Below are 23,672 nucleotides of genomic sequence, written 5' to 3'. Positions count from 1 at the left end.
CATCGTTAGCCATTAGAGAAATGCAAATTAAAACCACAGAGAAATCACTTCATACCCATGGGAATGGCTAAAATAAAAGCAATGGCAACACCAATTGCCTAAGATAATGGGGAACAAACTAGAGCACTTTTACATGATTTGTAGGAGTGTAAAAAATGGTATGACCACTCTGCACAAAATTTGGCGTTTCTTTAAAAAAACAAACATACAACTACCATAGAACCCAGCAATTGCACCCATGAGCATTTATCCCAGAGAAATGAAAACTTCCACACACACACAGACATTTGTTGCACCTTAATCAACTCATGATAGCCCAAAACTAGAAACAGCAATAAAAAAAAAAATAACAACCTATTCATGCATACAATGACCTGGACAAATTTCCTGAGAATTATGATGAATAAAAAGCAACAAAGTTGGGCTTCCCTGGTGGCGCACTGGTTGAGAGTCCGCCTGCCGATGCGGGGGATGCAGGTTCGTGCCCTGGTCCGGGAAGATCCCACATGCTGCAGAGCAGCTGGGCCTGTGAGCCGTGGCCACTGAGCCCGCGCGTCCAGAGCCTGTGCTCCGCAACAGGAGAGGCCACAGTAGTGAGAGTCCCGCGTACTGTAAAAAAAAAAAAAAAAAAAAAAAGCAAGAAAGTAACATACTCTATGATTCTGCTGACAGAACATTCCTGAAAGGACAAAACTGTAGCAACAGAACAGATTAGAGGTTTCTAGTAAAGCTGGATTGGCTGTGGGAGGGAAGCAAGGGTTACTCTGAAAGAGCAACTGGAAGGACCCTTGGGGTGATCAGAACATCCTGGATCTCAGCTGTATCAGTATCAAGTCAAGATCATGGTTGTGACCTTGTGAGAAGGTTCTGCCAGACGTTACCCTTAGGAGAAGCCCACTAAAGGTTACATCTCTCCGTAGCAATTCTTACAGCTGCATGTGAATCCACCATTATCTCAAAATAAGAACTTTAAATTTTAAAATACTGAAAAACATGAAGTATAGCTATGTGCAACCGCATATGTGAATCTTGGAATTGTAATGCTGATTGGAGGAAGCCAGGCCTAAAAGAGTTTGTGGGGTGTGGAGTCAAGATGGCAGACTAGGAGGACACGGACTTCACATCTCCTCACAACTAGGGCACCTACCAGGCACTGGTGGGGGACCACGGACACCTAAGGGGACGGGAGGAATCTCCAGCGACTGGGTAGGACATGGGGCAGGTGGAGTGAAGGGAGAGGAGAAGTGAAGGCTGGATGGGACTGGCGCCCCTGAAGGGCGGCTGGGGGAGGGGAGGGGATCCCACGCCCGAAGGGGGAAATTGGGGGACCATTAGGAGGGCAGAGGATCAAAAGGGAGCATGGCCAGTTTTCCCATGCCCACTTGGGACCCCAGTGGGGCCTGCTGAGATCCCGGGCCTGAACCTCTGCCCACCGAGGACCCCTCCAGCCACGCAGGTCCTGAGGGAGTGGGAGGGAGGGAAGGGAGAACAAAAGTAAAGGCCGGACCTCTGGGACCAACACCCCTGAGGCGTGGCTAGGGGAGGGGAGGAGTTCCTACACCCAGCGGGACACACCCACAGTTAGGGGAGGAGGGGCATGAAGGAACGGAAGGGGACGGGGCCAGTGATTTCCCTGTCCACTCAGGTAGCAGGGAGCCTGTTGGGCTCCTGGGCCTGATCCTCTGCCCTCCGAGCCTCCCTCCTTCCACACAGAGCCCAAGCCCCGCCCCTACTCCCCCACCCAAGGCCCCACCTCTACACTCGGAAACCCACCCTAACAAGCTGGGCCTAAACCCCCCACACACACCCTCACTCAGGGCCCTACCTCCAAACTCTGGAACTCCACATTCCAGAGACCCTCCTTCTGATATGCTGCCTCCCCCCTTCTGCACAGGTCCTAAGCAGAGGCCCCGCCCCATGCTTGAACGTCACCCCCCACCTGCCTAGGCCCTGCCCCACCCAAAACCCCACACCTGCCTAAGTTCCACCCCCTACCTAAACTCCACCCCCATAGCCAAGGATTTTGGTTTTTTCCTCTTTTCGATTGGAGTTCTGTTTAACCTTGTTGATTCATTGTTGTTGATTCTTTTATATTTTTATTTTTCCTAAGAAATCTTTTATTTTTCTAATTTTGTTTCATTCTTTATACTTTGTTATTGTTCTCTCCTTTTGGCTTGTTTCCCACCCACACTTTTTTTTTCTCTAGTGGTTTTGTTTTATCTTGTTGCAGTTGTTTCAACTGTAGTTTTATTTTTCCTAATATATTTTTTATCTTTCTAATTTCATTTTGTTTTTTATTCTTTGATATTGTACTGCTCCTTTTTTTCTTTTCTTTCTTCCTTTCTTTTTTTTTTTTTTAACCACGCCACAAAGGTTGCAGGCTCAAGGTCAGGCTCGAGCTCCTGTGATGGGAGCTCCAAGTTCAAATCACTGGACTAACAGAGAACTTCAGACCCCAAGGAACATCAGTCAGAGTGAGGCCTCCCGGAGGTCCTCATCCCAGCACCAAGACCCAGCTCTATCCAACTGCCTGCAAACTCCAGAGATGGACGTCTCAGGCCGAACAACCAGTAAGACAGGAATACAGCACCACCCATCAAAAATAAAATGAACCAACAGAAAAATATGTTACAGACGAAGGAGCAAGGTAAAAACCTACAAGACGAAATAAATGAAGACGAAATAGGCAACCTGCCTGAAAAAGAATTCAGAGTAATGATAGTAAAGATTATCCAAAATATCGGAAACAGAATTGAGAAAATATAAGAAACATGCAACAAGGATCTAGAAGAACTAAAGAGAAAACAAACAGTGATGAACAATACAATTACTGAAATTAAAAATACTCTAGAAGGAATCAATAACAGAATAACTGAGGAAGAAGAACAGATAAGTGAGCTGGAAGATAAAATGGTGGAAATAACTGCCAGGGCACAGAATAAAGAAAAAACAATGAAAAGAATTGAGGACAATCTCAGAGACCTCTGGGACATTAAATGCACCACCTTTCGGATTATAGGGGTCCCAGAAGAAGAGAAAAAGAAAGGGTCTGAGAAAATATTTGAAGAGACTATAGTCTAAAACTTCCCTAACCTGGGAAAGGAAATAGTCAATCAAGTCCAGGAAGCACAGAGAGTACCATACAGGATAAACCCAAAGAGAAGCATGCTGAGACACATATTAATCAAACTATCAAAAAATAAATACAAAGAAAAAATATTAAAAGAGGCAAGGGAAAAGCAACAAATAATATATAAGGGAATCCTCATAAGGTTAACAGCTGATCTTTCAGCAGAAACTCTGCAAGCCAGAAGGGAGTGGCAGGACATATTTAAAGTGATGAAAGGGAAAAACCTGCAACCAAGATTACTCTACCCAGCGAGGATCTCATTCAGATTTGATGGAGAAATTAAAACCTTTACAGATAAGCAAAAGTTAAGAGAATTTAGCACCACCAAACCAGCTCTACAACAAATGCTAAAGGAACTTCTCTAGGTAGGAAACACAAGAGAAGGGAAAGACCTACAATAACAAACCCAAAACAATTAAGAAAATGGTAATAGGAACATACATATTGATAATTACCTTAAATGTAAATGGATTAAAAGCTCCAACCAAAAGACATCGACTGGCTGAATGGATACAAAAACAAGACCCATACATATGCTGTCTACAAGAGACTCACTTCAGACCTAGGAACACATACAGATTGAAAGTGAGGGGATGGAAAAAGATATTCCATGCAAATGGAAATCCAAAGAAAGCTGGAGTAGCAATTCTCATATCAGACAAAATAGACTTTAAAATAAAGACTGTTACGAGAGACAAAGAAGGGCACTACATAATGATCAAGGGATCAATCCAAGAAGAAGATATAACAATTGTAAGTCCTTATGCATCCAACATAGGAGCACCTCAATACATAAGGCACATGCTAACAGCCATAAAAGGGGAAATTGACAGTAACACAATCATAGTAGGGGACTTTAACACCCCACTTTCATCAATGGACAGATAACCCAAGATGAAAATAATTAAGGAAACACAAGCTTTAAATGACACATTAAACAAGAAGTATTTAATTGATATTTATAGGACATTCCATCCCAAAACAACAGAATACACTTTCTTCTCAAGTGCTCACAGAATATTCTCCAGGACAGACCATAGCTTGGGTCACAAATCAAGCCTTGGTAAATTTAAGAAAATTGAAAGTGTATCAAGTATCTTTTCTGATCACAATGCTATGAAACTAGATATTAATTACAGGAAAAAAAACTGTAAAAAAATACAAACACATGGAGGCTAGACAATACACTGCTAAATAACCAAGAGATCACTGAAGAAATCAAACCACCTAGAGGGGTGGGATAAGGAAGGTGGGAGGGAGATGCAAGAAGGAGGGGATGTAGGGATGTACATATGCATATAGCTGCTTCACTTTGTTATACAGCAGAAACTAACACAACACTTTAAAGCAGTTATACGCCAATAAAGATGTTAAATTTTTTTAAAAAAGAGTTTATATTGTAAGATTCCATGTTCAAGAACAGGCATTGCAAATCCCCAGAGAAGTCAGAGTGGTGGTTACCTACAGACCGGAAAGCAGTGTAAGAGAGAATTCAGGAATGGTGAAAATATGTTCTGTATTTTTAACTGGGTGGTAGTTATATGGTTATATGTAAAAATTAAATGTAAAATGTTAATCAACCTGATGCGGGTATACTTTACTCTATGTACATTATGCTGCAATAAAAACAATAAATGAAAGCATGAATGAAATGACAGGGAGCAAGAGTCACCTGAGAAGGCCTGAGGTAGAAGATGAGACAACAAAGAAAGATAGGGGCCAGGCTGTGGAATTTTAACTTTATCCTGTGGGCCATGGGGAGCTACTGGTGGGTATTTTAGACAGAATAGTGCAGCGGTAAGCACTGCTTTAACGGACCACATTCCGAGCACTGCCCTCCAGGCGGCACAAGGATCTGAGTGCAAAGCCCTTTGGGAACCAAAGCTCTATGGTTGCCTCACTCTGGGCTCCAGGTTTGGGTCCTGATGCTAACAGAGAGGTAATCAGATACCAAAGAAAGGCACACTTTGGGGCTTCCCTGGTGGCGCAGTGGTTGAGAATCCGCCTGCCGATGCAGGAGACACGGGTTCGTGCCCTGGTCCGGGAGGATCCCACATGCCGCGGAGCGACTGAGCCCGTGAGCCACGGCCGCTAGGCCTGCGCGTCCGGAGCCTGTGCTCCGCAACGGGAGAGGCCACAGCAGTGAGAGGCCCGCATACCGAAAAAAAAAAAAAAAAAAAAAAAAAAGAAAGGCACACTTGACTGCCTGTGCACTCGGCACTCTCATCCTTTGTAGCAGGCGTCCCAGGGCCCAGAAGAAGAACCAGAATGCTCGGGGCCTGTTGGGCCTCCCAGTCCTTGGAGGTTTCCGGGTGGCCACCTCACTTGACAGTCCCTATGTTCATGAAGTAAGTGTTGCAGCTCCATGTACTGCGATTGACTTCCCACCTCCCATTCCCCTACGCCACCACCCCAAATCAGCTTCCTTAGCTAATTTCTAGAGTTCATTTTTCTTGTTTGCACAAAGCTTGTTTTTACTAAATGGGTTTTTTTTTTCCATTTTCTTCCAGAAAAATAAAAAGGAGAAAGACAAAAAACGGAAAGTGGGGAAGAAGGATAAAGACCCAACGGCTGACAGGTGAGGGGTGCATACTGGGGTGGGAGGCACCCCAGAAAAGAGCATAGGACATGGCCTGAGTCCTCGGCCTGGTCTGGGAAAGGCAACCCCTCCACTGCTCTGTACACCACACCCCTTCATCCTGGAAGAGTATGGTGGGGGAAAGCACGGAGACCTCTCTGCAGTCCTGCATGCAGGCCGGCATCCTCGACTGGGGAGGCGCAGTGGAGAGGGGGGGCCTGGAACGCAGACTCAGGCCCCATCACTTCTAAGGCCGTGTGACTTTTTTTAAGTTTTAAAATTCATGGGGTTCTCAAGAAATTTTTTTGAGAAATAGCATCCTGCTACAGCTTTTGAGGGAACACTGAGACTGCAGTCCTTGAGGGCAAAGACAGTTCATATTATATGCCTGACCCTGGGCCCGGCCCACTGAGGCCCTTCATAAATGCTCCTTGAAGAAAAGGATGAGGATTTGTCTCCTTGTAAAAGGATACTTCCATTTCCTTGAGCTTCATCAGCTGAACTTTGATATTAACAAATAATTATAAATGCTCATTTTTAAGCTGAAATGGCCTTCAGTGCTTTAATATTGGAAATAAATAGGGCCCAGGTTTTCAAACATTTTCAAGGAATTTAATTAAAATCCCTAGGAAGTGAATGTCGGAAATCATTTTGAACGTATACCTTTTTTCCCATGGGTTTGTTAATGGGTAACAGGTGTTGCTCCCTGTTTGGGGTGTTCCCTTGTTCCCCTTTTGGTGCACTGATACAGTCCCAAACTCTGCTTGAAAGAAGACCCACGAGGGCTCCCCTGGTGGCGCAGTCGTTGAGAATCCGCCTGCCGATGCAGGGGACACGGGTTCGGGCCCCGGTCTGGGAAGATCCCACATGCCGCGGAGCAACCGGGCCCGTGAGCCACAACTACTGAGAACTGCGTGTCTGGAGCCTGTGCCCCGCAACAAGAGAGGCCGCGACAGTGAGAGGCCCGCGCACCGCGATGAAGAGTGGCCCCCGCTTGCCACAACTAGAGAAAGCACGCGCGTAGCAACGAAGACCCAACACGGCCAAAAATTAATTAATTAATTAATTTTTTAAAAAAATTTAAAACAAAGGTGAAATGAAGAGTTTAAAAAAAAAAAAAAAAAAAAAGACCCACGAGAGAGGAAGCCAGCTTGGAACCATCCACAGGAGTAGTGGGGACCAGAGCACCCCAGAGCTGGTGCACCCGCCCAGGGCCCTGGCAGGCAGCCTCTGGAGAGACACCCAGCCTTGGTGTGGGGTTTGGCTCTGGGGAGAAAAGGCTCCCACAGGATATCGCTAGCCGGAGGAGCTGCAGGCTTCCTCACATGCCGTTCCATCGTTTCGGGAAAAGTTCAGCTGAACGCGGCCTGGTCAGCATTCTGAGGCTCAGGCGCCCAGTTCCCAGCGAGGAACCCATCTACTGACGCCTCCTCGGGGGCTGTTGTAGTCCCTTCCCTGGAGGAAGGTCCAGCCCCTGCCTCCCCACAGGGCCACTGCTGTCTTTCAGTGACTTTCACATGCCACTTTTCTCCTTTGTCCTTACCTCGGTCTTTCGGGAGAAGAAGATCCTGCTGAGTGTCTTATTGAATATGACCACCCAGAGCTAAACTCAAATCTGCCAAGATGAGCTGACCACTAAGTTAAAATTATCTGTTCACCTTCTCTGCATTTAAAGAGTCGCTTAACTGAATACACTTCTGCTTTAACGACACAGAGCACACACGTGTGGCTCACGGACCGTGTCTGTTAGCCAATGAACGTGTTCTTTGCATGCGTTTCTTTACAGTTGAACTATTATTAATAAGCTACAGCAATTCTCTAGTGAAATGAAAAAACACCAGTAGTGTTTTATTCACTTTTATACCCAAAAGTACAGAAATACCTGATCATCCTATTCCTGGAAGACTTTTCATTTTAATTTTAAAGACCCTGTGTTATTCATTAAGTGGGATTCAGTAAATGGGCTAGTTCTCTGCCAAGACACTGTAAGACAACTTTTGTTTCTCTCCTCCAGTTAGGATAAACCTTAAATCAGTATTTTTATCATAGTTCCTAAGGTGGTTTTATTTTTTTATTTTTTTTCCCATCACATAACTACTCGACGGTGTGCTGACAGTCAAGGTATCCAAGGGACAGTTCATGCTCCCTGCCATTCACAGGGATTGTTATTGTTGAGTACGGTACTGGCCTCCTGAAAAGTCAATTTAAACAGATTTATCGCTCTTAGCTCCCTCATCTCTTCCTGGTCCCTGTACGTGGCCGTGCTCAGAACGGGACCATCTCTTCTCAGCCACTTCCTGGTTAATGATTAGGATGATCTATTATTAGTTTACAGTTAGGATTCCTCCCTGACCATTCCTGGGCGTGATGCTTTTCTGTCCACTCAAGGCAGCCCCAGGCTGGTAGGTTGGCTGCCCAGACAAAAGGGGGCCTGGGGCTTTCAAACTGGCTCAGCCATATAAGGTCGTTTTAGAGTTGAAATTTTTTATTCTGTCGCAAGAGTTTTTTTCACTGGAAAGATCCAGATATAGATTTGTGTCCCCGGAGTCTGAAGATATTTGGTTTGGATTATTTTAGAGACTCTTATTCAATTTTATGTTAATATTTTACACATATGTTTATGTGAAATGAATATACAAGTCAAAACACTACAGTTGGGCTTCCCTGGTGGCGCAGTGGTGGAGAGTCCGCCTGCCGATGCAGGGGACGCGGGTTCGTGCCCCGGTCCGGGGGGATCCCACATGCCCCGGAGCGCCTGGGCCCGTGAGCCGTGGCCGCTGAGCCTGCGCGTCCGGAGCCTGTGCTCTGCAACGGGAGAGGCCACAACAGTGAGAGGCCCGCGTATCGCAGGAAAAAAAAAAAAAAAAAAAAACACTACAGTTGATACTGCCTTGGTATAGGTCAGATACTGTCATCCCAAATTCCATTACAATTAAAACTTTCTTAATTCTCAGCTGAAGGCACACTATTTTAAATATATTTGATAGAATAAAATTTCAGTCAACCAAAGACTGGAGTCATTGAATTAACATCGATCCCAATGGTATTTGGCTTGAATCTCACTGATGTTCTTGAGTCTCTTTTAATCACACTAACTTGGATCATTGAACAATCAACGAACAGTTTAAAAATAGTTATATTTACAATTATTCAGCCTAAAGAAAGACTGGGTTGAACTAAAGCATCAGGCCCCTAAAAATGAAAAGGGAAAGGACAAAACATCTCGAAGGACTCTGCTGAACCGTATTTGAGCATATGATCTATCTGAATTCCAGCAAGCCAAGCCCCAGTTAATTTCATTGGGAGTTTCATTCATTAAGTGGGATACTATCTCCACTATCTCCATTTTTTCCTCAAATAGTATAAATTACGACTATGCTGGCTACATGCCCAGGGCCCCCTTAGAGAAGAGGTTTTGTCATCTGTAAACACTATGGAAGAGTATAACATCTTCCTAAAAAATTATAATATTTTGTCTTTCACATTAAAATGATTTCCATTATAAGCCTATGTTTTTTATAGATATTTCTTTTAAACTATTATGCTATGGAGTTAAAAGGAAACGTCAGTTTCGCGAAGGACTGATGATTTACCACAGCTTGCAGATGCTAACTGAATATATAATTATGGCCCCATTACATTACTATTATTGGGTCATTTCTAATTCATATTTGTGCCATCATGAAGGCTGATGAAAGGGCAGACTGCAGGAGTTATAGCTGGTCTCAGATGCCCAAAGATATAATTCTTAGTAATGGGAAACATCAGGTATACCCATGGACGAGTGCAAGTATTATTTTTAAAAAGCCTAATTTATCCCCAAATTGTAGTAACGCTTCAAAAATCAATTTATTTGCATACATACAAATGTACTTTGAATGAGATCTGGTTAAAGTTCTCTTGAGTATGTGATGATTAACATCAGTACTGTTGATTTGATGTGTTTGCTCACAGAATAGATGGTCTGCTTTATCCCCAGGACCATCGAATCTCTGTATAAGGAACTAGTGGAAGAAGGCTTACTGATCCAGGCTCTGAAAGTCAACCTCTCTGATTACATTGGTAAAGTACACAAAGCATAATGCATGTGTGTGTCACAGACGTATGTCACCCCTTGGGTTTTGAGGACCCAACAGCCAGAAGTATGTTTCATCTGTGCTTTTGTCCAACCTAAAATCTGGCCCTTAGTGGCTTGCAGTAAATGTTTGTTGGATTGAATTGATTTGAGTTCATTCTGTGCTGTGATCTAATGGGTCCAGCTCTCTCCCCTAATGTGGTAGAAGCAGGTTTCCAAGCCTACTAGCCAGGTTCCTGGAGGCATTCTTTGTGGCGTAAGCTGAATTGAGGAAATGAGGAATTGTTCCTGCTCTCTGGTTATCAAGATGCCCTAGGGGGCAGCCCCTGGTACTTCCAACACAGAGTCCTCACGGGAGAAATTCCTTCCAGAATTCCATCTAGGGGCCACCACACAAGTAGTCGGGAGGAAAAAGAGGGGACATTTGCTATCACCGTCTTCAGCTAATGTTTTTCTCTTCATTTTTAAAAAATACCATGAGGATCTGAAAACATATTTAAAGCTTAAAATTCTTCATACTCCTACCACCCTAATGCAGATATCATTTTCACTTTCATACATCTACAATCAACTGAGGACATTCGCCTACATAACCACGAAAAGATAATCACACTCAGAAAATTTAACATTAATGTCGTACTGTTACCACTGGGTAATATCTAGTTAATAATCGATTTTCCCGATAGTCCTAATAAATAAAGTCCTTTGTAACTGTTTGTCTTTCTCAATCCCAAATGCAGTCAGGGATCATGGATGTGATGGTCATATCTTCTTCGTCCCCTTTCATTCCTTTAATCAGCACCAATTTACAGGCTCTTCCAGTCCTTCACAACATTGACATTTTTAAAGAGTCTGAGCTGTTTTACAGACTCTCCTTCAACTGAATTGGTTTGATGGTTTGATGGTTTCCTCCTGACTTGATTCACGTTGAACATTTTTTACAGGAAAACTACAAGTAATATTGTGTCCTTCTCAGCCTTTCACATTGAGGGCACAACAATGACCAGCTTTGTCCCATCGCTGGTGATGTTAAGTTTAATCACTGGTGAAGGTGCTGTTCCACAGATTTCTCCATTGTAAAGCTCCATTTTCCACTTTGTAATCAGTGAATAATCTGTGGGGGATAGTTTGAGGCTCTGGAGATTCTGTTCCCAACCATCTTAAAGGTTTAGGCATCCGCCGATGACTTCTGCCTGCATCAGTTTTTGCTATGGTGGTTGTAAAGTGGGAATATTCTATTTCTGTCTCCTCTTCTGGCAGGTACCATTCTTCTGGAGAGATTTCCCTCCCACCCTCCTTTTAAAATCGTTTTGGTGTTAGAGTAGACAGATGGATTCTCTCTTTTTAAAATTGTATTATAACCCATTTCCGAGTTATTCATTGCAGTGTTTACACTGACCCACTTTTGGCCTGCAGGAGCCAAAAGGCTGACATTTCCCTTGGATGAAAAAAAAGATCACTTTAATCCCTTTGAAATAAAGCCACATTTCCTTCTCAGGGGCTTGGAGGAGGCTTCGTATTTCCTAATGGTGTAAGATTTTACCGGAATGTGTAATGGAATATCTGTTGGGTTTCTATTTATTTTATGTGTTTCTTATTCAAGTACTGCAGGGTTTTTCTCCTGGATTGCCTTGATTATGTTCTGTTAATTCTGTTCATATGAAAAAATAACACTTTCAGCAGAACCCTACCTCTTTACTTACGATTGGGATCTCTGAGCGCTCTCTCTCTCCTTGTCTGGTTTCTTTCTTCATATCATGTCTTTTTTGCTTATCACTGAGTTCCTAGTTTTTAGTACAGTGCCTAGCACATGGTAGAGTCTCAGAGAATTAATGGACATATTTCTCATCTTCTTACTAATTTCTTCTCCATCTTGGACTTCCTCACTGATCTCTTTGTCAGTTTCCAGGCAGCATCTTGAAGATGCTTAAGGTCAAAGCACATGAAATCAACCTCTTAAGAGTGACCTCAAATGTAAATGACCCAGTCTAGCAAAATCCGTCAAATCGCCACAGGGATTGGCTCGCTTTGGTCTTTTCCACGTTTGTCTTCTTTTTCCCGGTTAAGATCCTTAGCTTGAAAAGATGGCAGTGGATCTTCCCAGATCCCCACGTAAAAATAGACAAAGCAACTCGATGGCAAAAGCAAAAGCCTGTAGACAACATTAACACAAAAACGAAATAACCAAGTTGCCCCTCAAAGCCCGAAGTGCAAGCCACTGGGGACAAAAAAACAAAAGAACCCCAGAGTAGCCAGCAAGCACTCACTGGAAAGCGCAGCAGACCAGGATAGTAACTGCAGCTGGAGCTGGGAGGGGTTTGCCCACTTCAACAGCTGATGCGTGAAAATGGATAGAATCAGAAAGTACGAACGGGCGAGAACCGTCCAACCTCTGGATGCTCCTGAAATTGACCCTTCCAAGACACAACCCTATACTGAGAAGAAACTCTTGGGAGTAGAATCACAATTGAATAGGAACAACAGAGATGAGGGAGAGAAAAGGTCCAGAATAAATTGGGGGAGGGGAACAGAACAAGGACATCTCAAAAAGCAACCCACCATGCTAATAACAGATATGAAAACCACAGAAGAGGGGACTCTATGAAATTTTAAAAGCTACCCTGACCCAAACTGTCTTCTAAACATATAGGAATATTAACTCATATAAATTGAAGCAATGGAAAATTTCAAGGTCAAAGCCCACGCCAGATGTCTATTAAAAAAGAAAGAATAAGGAGCAAAGTATCATCACAAAAAGACATGCCCACAAAGCAGACATAACTGGAACCTACTCTTTCAAACCAAGCTAATATACATTAAGAAAATTATAGAAGATATGTAAGAATACATAAAATGGAATTAGAAAAGTGCAGAAATGAGTTACACATAATTCCAGGAATATTTTAAATAAAGGAGAAAAATTGTTGTAGGACAAAACTAAATTACAGTGAATACAAGAATTAATAAGGTCCACAAACCATGCTTTAAGAGAAATGAAATGTGAAAGACATAAATTTTTTTAAAATAAAACTGGAAATGAAGAACAAGAGGTTTCAAAAGAAAGTAACAAGTACTAAAGGTAGGCAAAGAAAATTCACATAGACAGGCAAAGATCATACACATCCCTGAAGAAGAAAACCAAAGCCAAGGAACAGAACAAATACTAAGAATTTTTATTCATGAAAAATTTCCTAAAACAGAAATGCAAACCGCATAATGAATGATCACACTTTGTATGTGAGAATATCGACTCCAATTGACCAACACCAAGATGTATTCTAATAAAAGTACCAGAATTTAAAGTGAAGGGGAAAAAGAAACCTTGGGGCCTTACCCCTTCTCCTTTTGCAGCCGGCCCAAAGCTGGACAAGCAGGGCAGGGTGGGTGCTGGCTGTGCCCCAGCAACTCCCCGTGCAGGCGCGGACGGAGCACAAACCGTCAGACTCGGAACGTGGCCGCAAGGTTTGGACGTTCTCCACGGCCCAGGAACCCTGGGTTCACAGCCAGCCCGGCTCAGCACAGCCGGGACATGAGTTGTTTGCGGGGCTTCCACTCTTTTCTAAACACCACTCAAATCCAAATACGCACTAGAATCACAGCGGTTAGGGCTGAAAGAGACTCGGAAGGCAGGAAACTCAAGTTCGTAATGTCTGGTTCCCCCAAGGCCCAGCCCCCAACTCCCCCCACCCCCAGTTCCTTGCTCTGTCCCCGCGCACCTGCCCAGCTCGGAGCGCTGCCCCTGTGCCCAGGAACCAGCTCCCACCACAAGCTTTTGGGTGTGCAAGAAATAGCACATTTCCTTATTCTTTAAGTCACCGTAACTTAGCAGCACGAGGGCTAACCTGCCAAGGTTATTCAAATTCAATCCTTCTTACAAGCCTCCACCCCTGCCCCCAGGTACCATCAAGGTCCCCGATTCCCAAATGGGGCCTGGATGCTGGGGAGAGATTCTGGGCACTGGCGTCCTCCAAGACCCCTTGGTGCCTGCAGGGGCCACTCATGCCTGCCTGAGGCCCTCTCTCAGCGAGGGGCTTTCTCCCCTGCTCTCCCATCCTCCGTGCCACCAGGGCTGATGCCCACTGACCAGAGACCCACGGACCAGCTGTCCCGCCCAGGCTGGGAATGTCTTCTCCCTCCTGCCTCTGAAGCTCCCACCCTCTGGGCTGCTGGTCCTTTCTGTAATCTTTCTGTGCCTCCGTTTCTACAAGTCTGAGGATAATACCGCCAACTGCCTCACTAAATTGCTGTGACAGTTTAATGAGTGAGGAAACGGAGCACTCGAGGGCGTGCGGGCACAGAGCTAGCTCGCTGTCTCCCTGTGTTGCTGCGGCGGTGACCTCACCCATCCTTCCGCAGGCTCAGGGTTTGCCCGCAAGAGGGCTTGTGACTTCCTGTGCCTCCACGCCCCTCCCTCCCTGTGCACATCGCAGAAGCACGAGGCACCTAGGTCAGCCACTGCTCCAGAGGAAAACACAGAGGGAACAAACACAGCCAATACTCCCCTAAGTTACCTGGCTCCGCCTGTGATTCTGGAGCTGCCGCGTTCGGTGGGAACACTGACACCCAGGCCAGGGCTGGGTGCTTGTCACTTTCCCCTTGGCATCCAGGGCCTGTCCTAAGAACAAGAAGATGCAACGGGTTCCCCAAAATCCCACCTTAGAAGACTTGACGTAGACCTTACATGTGAAAAACATCTGAAGCTTCGGAATACCTGGGCCCCAGGGTGCATAATCTTGGCAGAGCTATTGCAGCAAAAAGGTAACCTGAGAAGTCTCTCTGTCGACCTCATTCTGGAAGCTGGTAGCCTGCATCCAACATGAATTTTCATTGTATAAACAATTCGGGAACCTGGATGGTAATCACGTAGCATGTGTCACCGTGCTTATCCACGTCAGGAGATGCTCTGTGCAGCCCTGGCAGTGGCCAGGGCAGAGCTGGCATGTCCTGGTGCAGGTGGGAGGCCCCAAGTCCTACGAGCATTGTCTGCTGACTTGAGGCCTCCTGTGTTCTCTCACTTCTTTTCTTTGAGTAACTTTTTTAAGAGGCTATTATTTTTTATCAATTGTCTGTTCTTTATTTTCTTTTCAGTGCTCTGTGGGGTAGAATGGAAACGTTAGAAACTGATTTCACCTTGATTTCTCAGATATTGTTTATTTCTCCTTATTTTTTAAGTGTGCTCGTATGTTCCTATTCTCTACAATTAGTTCCTCCTTCTGTGTTCATTTGCTAGGGCTGCTCTAACAAGTACCACAGTAGGGCAGCTTAAACGGCAGAAAATTACTCTCTCCCAGTTCTGGAGGCCAGAAGTCCAACACCACGGTGTCAGCAGTGCTGGTTCCTTCTGGAGGCTCTGAGAAGAAATCTGTTGGCTGTAGCCTAAGAGCCCCTTCAAGCCCCCACCTCTGTCCTGCTCCCTGGACTCGTCAGTCCTCCCCTGCCAGGATGCTGAGCCGCCCTGGGGCTCACTTGGCCTAAACTGACCTCTTCCTCTCATCCCTCGTCTTGTCCGCTGGTGGTTTGCTGGCAGTCGTTGGTGATCCTTGGCTTCTGCTGTATCACCCCATCTCTGCCTTCATCCCTCACATGACCTCCTCCCTGTGTGTGTGTGTCTGTGTCCAAACTTCCCCTTTTTATAAAGGACACCAGTCATATTGGATTAGGACCCACCCGAATAACCTTAGCTTAATTAACTACATCTGCCACGATCCTATATCCAAATAAGGTCACATTCTGAGATATTGGAAGTTAGACTTTGACATACGGATTTTTAAGGGGACGCAATCCTACCCATAACACAGTCCTGTTTCTTTTCCCGCTGTTGTCCTAGGTTTCCTTGCGCTTTTTCATGCTTTCTCTCTCCAACACCTCTTCGTCTGCTGTTTCCTTCCTCCCTTGCTCGTGGAAGACCTGGTGTCTGTGCAGGGAATCCTGAAGAGTCTCTAAATTCTGATTGAGTCCGTGGGAAGTGCGTATGGCTTCCATGCTGGGCAATAGCAAAACGTAGTAACCCACTTTCAAAATGAGTCTCCTCACTTGGCAAAGGGTCGTTCCTTCTGTCAGAACCAACACCCCCCCAGTTCAACTTCCTTTGTCTAAGTAGGGTCTAGAAAATATGGCGCATCTGGGTATTAACTTGGATTTACTTAAGCAGAAAAATGGGGTCACTTTTATGCCCCCCCTAATGTCATGTTTACAGCAATAAGTGCTGGATTTAACGATGGCTGCAGGATCCCTTCCTTCTCTAGTGAAGGCGAAATGAACCGCTCTTCTATTTATTACCTGCTCATTAAAAAGCGTGCAGATCGGAAGCCATAATAGACGCTTTCATTATCACTCATTTCCCTCACCAAGACCATTGCCCTTGCCAAGGACTTTTTTTCATGCGGAGGCTTTGAAAGGCTCTGGCCCACAACAAAACAGCAATCATTATCTGGATTTTAACTCTCATTTTCTTAGCATTTGAAAATGCTTAAAGCCCTTGATATTTTCAGGATTTCATAGACACCTACATGTATTTCTTCAGTGTTTTCATACACACATAAAGGCATTTGTTGTACATATATAACATTGAAAGCTCTGCAAGATCCATACATGTTATGAAAAGAAAAAGTCAGGAAAAACAACATGAAGAGATTGTGATTCGTTTATCGAATATATTTCCTTCAGATTCAGGTACAAATCAAGAGAGAATCATATGAGCATGTAAACGTCCATCCTCGTGACAAATGAAGGCAGCACAACTAATTTTCGTGGTGACCTTATCTAAATTAGTTAGAAAATAACACTTCAGATTTATGACTAGTTACAATTAAGCTCTTTGATGCCTTCTAATTAAACCTGTAAAGATTTATTTCGATATTATTCCTTTGGTAATCCTTTAAAAACGATAAAAATGTTAATGAATATCACCCTCAAAAGGAGATGTTTCTATTTATCCTAAATTAGACTCAGATCCTACCTTTCAAATGATTGCATTTCAGGTTCAGATTTACACGGCTTCAATACAAATTTCACATCCACCTTAAGTAAGTTATTTTTAAAGTTTGTGCAAATGTTAGACATAATCTCTCGGAATAGAAATTAAACCAAACCTTCCGTATTTTAGTTTACTTTGTATGTTCTTCATTTTAGAACTGTGCTCTTCACATAATTCAACATTCAAAGGTTATTTTTGAAAATACTGGCAGGTTAGTATCATACTCAACATAATTCCCAGTTATTGTCGTGAGTATAGAAATGTTTTTGCGGCTGGACAGTTTTTCTTCAAGCCTTTATCTGAGAAGTTCTTTATGACGACTCTCCATAATATGATTAGATTTGCTCAGAAATGTTAAATTTGTGTCCTGTGTTAATTTTGCAAGAGTCCGAATTATGCAGCTCAGAGGAGCGTAGTTTCCCATTCATGTGTCCTCTATGTTTTTTCTCCCCAGGTGACTACAGCTACCTGGGTACTACTCTTCGCCAGCTGTCCATAGAACCCATGCCTTCCCTCCTGGATGTCCGACAGCTCATCACCCTGTACGGGATCCTGCCACTAGGTAAGGACTCCACTTGCCGTGTTGTGCCCTCGCTAGAAGCAGGCGTGTCTGCTCGTGTGTTCCTGGTCGTCATCAGTGTGCACTGCAGCTCACCTCTTCTACTGAGAATTGTGAGTGAGGGCCGTTCTGCTGGGCTGGAGCATCCTGGAGCAGAAGGGTACCGCCGCCCGGGAAGCGTATCTGTAGCACCTTTGAATGTCTGGTTAGCATTCTGAAGGCCCCGGAAGCTGTCATCTGAAGAGATGGTAACCGAGGCAAGCACCCGCGATTCAAAGTGACCAAATTAGACAAAGGCTGAGGTTAGGCTTACCTGTTACACGCAGGCTCTCTCACTGGGTCCTTAACAGAGCCGGCCCTTCGGGAGTCAGCGGAAGTGTATTTCTTGGATCTAAAGAATCAAGGCTCTGCCACTTTCCACGGAGATTCAATCATGGTTGTTCAGACAGATGGACCAGAGTCTGCAGGAAAGTCGGGGCTCTCCGTAACAGATACCTGCTCCTCTCGTTCACTTTTATTTATGTTTTCATGACTGCGTCACCTGGGGCAGGGGCAGGAACTCCAGCCAGGCCGTGCTCTGATGACCATTCTGAACTAGAAATCGCATTTTGTTTGTTTAATTTGCTTTAAAGTGAGATGGGAATCGTTTGGACACTTCTCATCTTACTCCACTTTGACTTAAATAAGAACTTAAACCTATTGGCAAGAAATAGTTCATTCTTCTTTCAACTTCATGTCAGAAGCAGTCAATAGAATAGGGGTCAACATAAATAAAATACATATATAACACAAATATATAATACTTGGGGATCAACATAATTTGGGGTCAACAAAATCAATATACAATATTTAATGGGGTCCGTGTAAATAAAATAAACAGATTAGGGCTTCCCTGGTGGCGCAGTGGTTGAGAATCCACCTGCCGATGCAGGGGACGCGGGTTTGTGCCCCGGTCCGGGAAGATCCCACGTGCCACGGAGCGGCTGGGCCCGTGAGCCGTGGCCGCTGAGCCTGCGCGTCCGGAGCCTGTGCTCCGCAACGGGAGAGGCCACAACAGTGAGAGGTCCGCGTACCACAAAAAAAAAAAAAAAAAAAAAAATTGTTTCTAATGATTAGATAAATTCCCTAAGTCTTGTCAATCACACAAGAAAAAAGAAAGAGAAGCACAATAATAATTAGAATGTTGATATGTTTACAGCTGATCCAGAAGAGCCCAACTGTTGACCACAAGCAAACTAGTGTGATGGCCGATGTTCTAATCACAGCCTTCACCGGATTTCATTCTGTCCACTCTCTCATTACTTAGTGCTGACATCTGCTCTGCTCGTGTTCAGGATGATGGGAGAAATCAAGCCCGAGTTCCACTCTGGGCTCGAAGGAGATGGGCCATGAGGTTGAGAGCACGGGGCAGGGACCTCTGCGTGACCTAATGGTTCACGTCCTTTATTATCAAGGGTCAGGTTGACTCTGCCCCTACCGACAGTCTAGAAGCCAGGACAGACGAAACCAACAGGGACCTACTGCATAGCACAGGGAACTCTGCTCAGTATTCTATCATAACATGTACGAGAAAAGAACTTGGAAAAGAATAGGTGCATGTATGTGTGTAACTGAATCGCTTTGTTGTATACCTGAAACCAACACAACATATGGTGAATCAACTCGACTCCAGTATAAAATAAAAATTTTTTTAAAAGCCAGGCTGCTGCTGCCTGGATCTTGTTTCTTCCCCCTCTTCCCCTGCATCTCCCGTCCATCATACATTCGTCCTCCCGAGCCTTCAAAGGGTGTAGTGCCGCTGAGAAGCAGAGAGACTGCCGGCCCTTTTTCCCCAAAATGCCAGAGGTTAGTTACTGCAGGAATGTTCTCTAAAATTATGAGTGTGGGGGGATGCTGGCCTGAGGGGTGGGAGAGAAGCAATGTACGGAACACCCAAGGAGCCCTGACAGCCCCACCTTGACATACAAATCCAAGGTGTCACGGAGCTGGCTGAGACAGGAGGCGTGCCCCGGTGAGAAAAGCCTTCCACACATCCATCACTGTTGCCGAGACTATTGTCATGCCATGGAGTCATGGCCTTGAGCAGCCCCCATCTAAGAACCACTTATTTTCTTGGCGGGATCTTAGAGCCTCTGCCTCTGCATTTTTTAGGTTCTGAAGCAGTGCATGAGAAAGCTCCTTTGGTGAAATCCCTGCTCTTGGCTGGTCCATCTGGGGTGGGGAAGAAGTTGCTGGTCCACGCCATCTGTACCGAAACGGGAGCCAACCTCTTCAACTTGTCCGCAGCTAACATTGCCGGGAAATACCCGGGCAAAAATGGCCTCCAGATGATGCTGCATGTCGTCCTCAAGGTATTTATCACATTTCTTGACCTCCAGTTCTCCTCCTCCTTTCAAATTGCATTTTCAAATGCTGCAGTTAATGTCCTTAAGCCAACTAGCACAGACCCTCACAGATCGTTTCCTTAGGCAGACATGCACCTCCCTCTTAAACTTCCCCATTGCATCCTCCTGTAAATTACTTTATTATTGCATCTGGCTGAGCGTCCAACAACCAGACACAGCTTCTTTGCGTAAACACCCTCCTGTGCCGTTCAGGTCAGCCTCCTTCTGCTACGGGAACCTTTCCTGCAGTGCTCACAGGTCTTGTTAAAAATTAAATCCTTCTTCAGCCCACCTCCCTCCAATAATGGCATCAGATAGTTGCATTTGGGGGTATTTTTTCTCACGTGGCATAAATTGAAGTCAGCTTCTCACACCGGAAATAAAGGAGGAACCCATAGGAAGCTAAGCCGACCGCAGCAGAGTAGATATTCAATTACAGCCCAGTGCCAGAGGATGCCATGTCCTCGAAGGTGCATACACAACCCAGCACTGTGATCTTAGATAAGCTCTTCACCTCCCTGGGTCTCCGTTTTATCATCACTGAAATGAAGGCGTCAAACCAAATGATACTGTCAGCCCTAAAAGCAATGATTCTCTGAAATAGTTTAGATATAGATGATGATGGTGATGGATGATGATGAAGATACATTGATGGATGGATGGATGGATGATAGATAACAGGTAGATGGATAGATAGAGACACAATATACATATGTACACTTGAGGATTACCCAGTTTTACAGCATTCTGATACTCGATATTTATATTTGATATTAAAACTTCACAGGATTTCATTTTCATTTGTTTGAGTCCCTCAAGGTCGTCCTGAGGCTGTTCAGTTCACTTTTAGTTGCTAGCGTGCCCGATAAGCCAGCTTTTACTAGATCAAAATGTACACAGAGCAAGGACTGTCCGGTACTTGGGGCTAGATGTTAGCTCTGCATCTGCTTTCAGGGGAGATGGTTACACACGAACAGCTGCTCATTCCGTCGCCTCCTAACAGCCCCAGCGAGGAAGTGATGGCAGCCGCACGGACCTCTCCCAGCCACGTGGACCCCACGCTGCGCAAGCTAGGACATCCCCCGCTACTTTCCCTTGCTTGTCCTGAAGGAATTCATGGAGAGAGAAGTTTGAGGAGCTGGGAGGCAAGAGGAAGGAGGAGGGTGGGGAGAAAAGAGCCAGCATTAAGCTATTTACTAGAGCGCCTCCTACACGCTAAGTGCTCCATGCCTTGTGTCATTGTGTTTAATCTTCACAGCAGCCCAGTGAAGAGTTCTTTCTCATCCCCATTTTACAGATAAAGCAACTGGGGCTCTGAGAGGTTAAGTAACTTGCCCAAGGCCACCGAGATCAAGTGGCTGAGCAGGGTTCAAACCGAGACCCTTCTCTTCCTGACCCTCCTGCACTATTTTTATTGAGGTAACATTTATATACAGTGACGTGCACAGGTCTGAAATATGCATTTTAAGTGTGAGCTTTGAAGAAATGGATACAACTGTGTCACCACCATTTTCATGTGCTTTTTTGGTCCTTGAATAACTTCTTTTTTGAAATGTCTGTTCAAGTCATTTGCCTGCTTTTCACTGGACTGCTGGTCTTGAGATTTGGAAGAGTTCTTTATGTATTCTGGATACAAGTTCTTTGTGGGACACATATATTGCAAATGTTTCCTCTTATTCTCTGACTTGCTTTTTCGTTTTCTAATTTTTTTGTTGTTTACTTTGTCCTATCAATTACTGAGAGGGGGTATTAAAACCTCCAACTATGATTGTGGAATTCTTTATTTCTCCTTTTAGTTCTGTTGGGTTTTGCCCACATATGCTGAAGCTCTGGTATGCATGAGATGTATCCACACTTAGGATGTTATGTCTTCCCGATGGGTTATTTTATCATTATGAAATGTCCCTTTTTGTCTCTAATAATACTCCTTATCTTGAAGTCTACCCAGTCTGATATTAATGGTGCCACACCAGCTTTCTTTATACTCTTTTATTTTCAATGTCTTTATAGTTAAAATGCCTTTTTGGGGATAGCACATACTTGAGTCTTGCCTTCTTATCCAATCTGACAATATCTACCATTGAATTGGAGCGTTTGCTCCCTTTACAATTATTCACATGGTTGAGTTAGGTCTCCCATTTTGCTGTGTGTTCTCCATTTGTCCCATTTCTTTTTTATTCTTCCGTTTCTCCTTCTTTTGGGTAAACTCAGTACTTTTTATTATTGTATTTGAATTCCTCTATTGTCTTTTTAGCAATGACTCTTATTTTTCAGTGATTGCTCTACAAATTACAATAGTCATTTTTAACTTAACACAGTCTACATAGCATTAATATTGTACTACTTTCCTTAAAATGTGAGAAGTGTGAGAATCTTACAACATAATCCATTTATTATCCCTTGTCCTTTATGATTTTCTCATACATTTTACATCTAGAAATGTTGTCAACAATACAATAGAGTGTTATTATTTTTGCATTGAATAGTCATTTGTCTTTTAAAGAAATTCAGCAGAAAAATTTAGTATTTTATACTTACCCACACATTGACCATTTTCAGTGCTCTCGGCCAATCCAGGTTTCCATTTGGTGTCATTTCCCTTTCAGCTGCAGAACTTCCTTTACGTTTCTTTTAGTGCAGGTCTGCTGGCAACAAATTTTCTCAGCTTTCATTTTATTTTTCAATGTTTTTACACTGCCTCCAATTTTGAAGGATATTTTTGATGGATATAGAATTCTGGGTTGACACATTTTTCTTTCAGCACTTTAAAAATGTTATTACATTGTCTCTGTAACTCCATTGTTTCTGATGAAAAGTTGTCAAAATTTTGAATTATTGATCTCTTGTGTGTAATGTGTCAATATTCTCTGAATGGTTATAAGATTTTTCTCTCTATCTTTGTTTCCATTCATTTGGCTATAATGTGTCTAGATATTTTTGTTTGTTCTTTGTACTTTAACTGCTTGTGGCTCACTGTGCTCATTGAAACTGTAAATATATGTTTTAAGCCAAATTTGGGAAATTTGAGCCATTATTTCCTCAAATATTTTTTCTGCCCCACTTTCTCTCCTCTCCTTCTGAGACATCTATATATATATATTTCACTACTTCATATTGTTCCACAAGTCACTGAGGTTCTGTCTCTCTAGTTTCCCCATTGGATAACTTCTATTAATCTACATTCAAGTTTACCTACCCTTTCTTCTACTATCTCTAATCTGCTATTAAACCTGTCTTGTGGATTCTTTTTTTGTGTTTCTGATATTTTGCTTTGCAGTTCTAGGATTTAAATTTGCTTATTCTTATAGGTCTCTATTTCTCTCTTGTAATTCTCCATCTGTTCATTCAATGTAGCTATCTTTTACGTCCTTGAACTCAGTCAGTAATTGCCTTATAGTCCTTATCTGCTAATTCCAACACCGTGTCATCTTGCGGTTTGTTTCTATTTGTTTTTTCTTGACTATGTGTCACGTGTTTCTGTTTCTTCATATGATTAATAATTTTTTATTGTACATTAGACATTGTGGATGATACATTGTTGACGCTCTGAAGCATGCTAGGCTTGGTTCTATCAGGCAGTTAAGTTGCTGGCTGATCAGCTTGAACTTGCAGAGGTTTTGTTTTCTGTTTTGTTAGTGCGGGTCTGTTTTGAGTTCGCCCTTAGTCCTGGAACCTTGGCTTTACTTTGAGGTCTAAAAGGACAGCTTGAGGTGTTTACCAAGCTCTTTTAACTTGGCAGAAGCTAAGGTATGTGCTCAATTATTTTAGTTTTCCAGCTGTTGCTTTTCCACTGAGCTTCTTGGAATCTTCCCCCATGCATATGCACACTTGCAAGATTACCCAAGAATTTGAAGATGAGCTGGAATTTGAAGCCCAGCAACCTGACTTGTGGCCTCTGTGTACTTAACCACCAAGCTCAAAGCACTAAGTTCTTCAGAGGAAAAGTAAGAGAAACCCATCCTCTTGCCCA

The 23,672-nt window shown here is 43.8% G+C and overlaps 1 protein-coding gene across 3 annotated transcripts in view; it reads left to right on the top strand.

The window, feature by feature from the left end:
* The window catches only part of IQCA1 (IQ motif containing with AAA domain 1), a 171,929-nt gene that overhangs the window by 111,258 nt on the left and 36,999 nt on the right, over positions 1-23,672 (top strand). For all 3 annotated transcript variants that reach the window (XM_059053485.2, XM_067027217.1, XM_067027215.1), the window contains exons 12-15: positions 5,641-5,708; positions 9,688-9,770; positions 17,214-17,321; positions 19,470-19,669. In XM_059053485.2, the coding sequence (XP_058909468.1) occupies positions 5,641-5,708; positions 9,688-9,770; positions 17,214-17,321; positions 19,470-19,669 (459 nt within the window). The remainder of the gene's footprint in view (positions 1-5,640; positions 5,709-9,687; positions 9,771-17,213; positions 17,322-19,469; positions 19,670-23,672) is intronic.

The sequence above is a fragment of the Kogia breviceps genome, chromosome 2 (assembly GCF_026419965.1).
Source record: "Kogia breviceps isolate mKogBre1 chromosome 2, mKogBre1 haplotype 1, whole genome shotgun sequence".
Taxonomy (NCBI): Eukaryota; Metazoa; Chordata; class Mammalia; order Artiodactyla; family Physeteridae; genus Kogia; species Kogia breviceps.
Note: the sequence above shows the minus strand (reverse complement) of the source record. Positions and strands in the feature narration are given on the sequence as shown.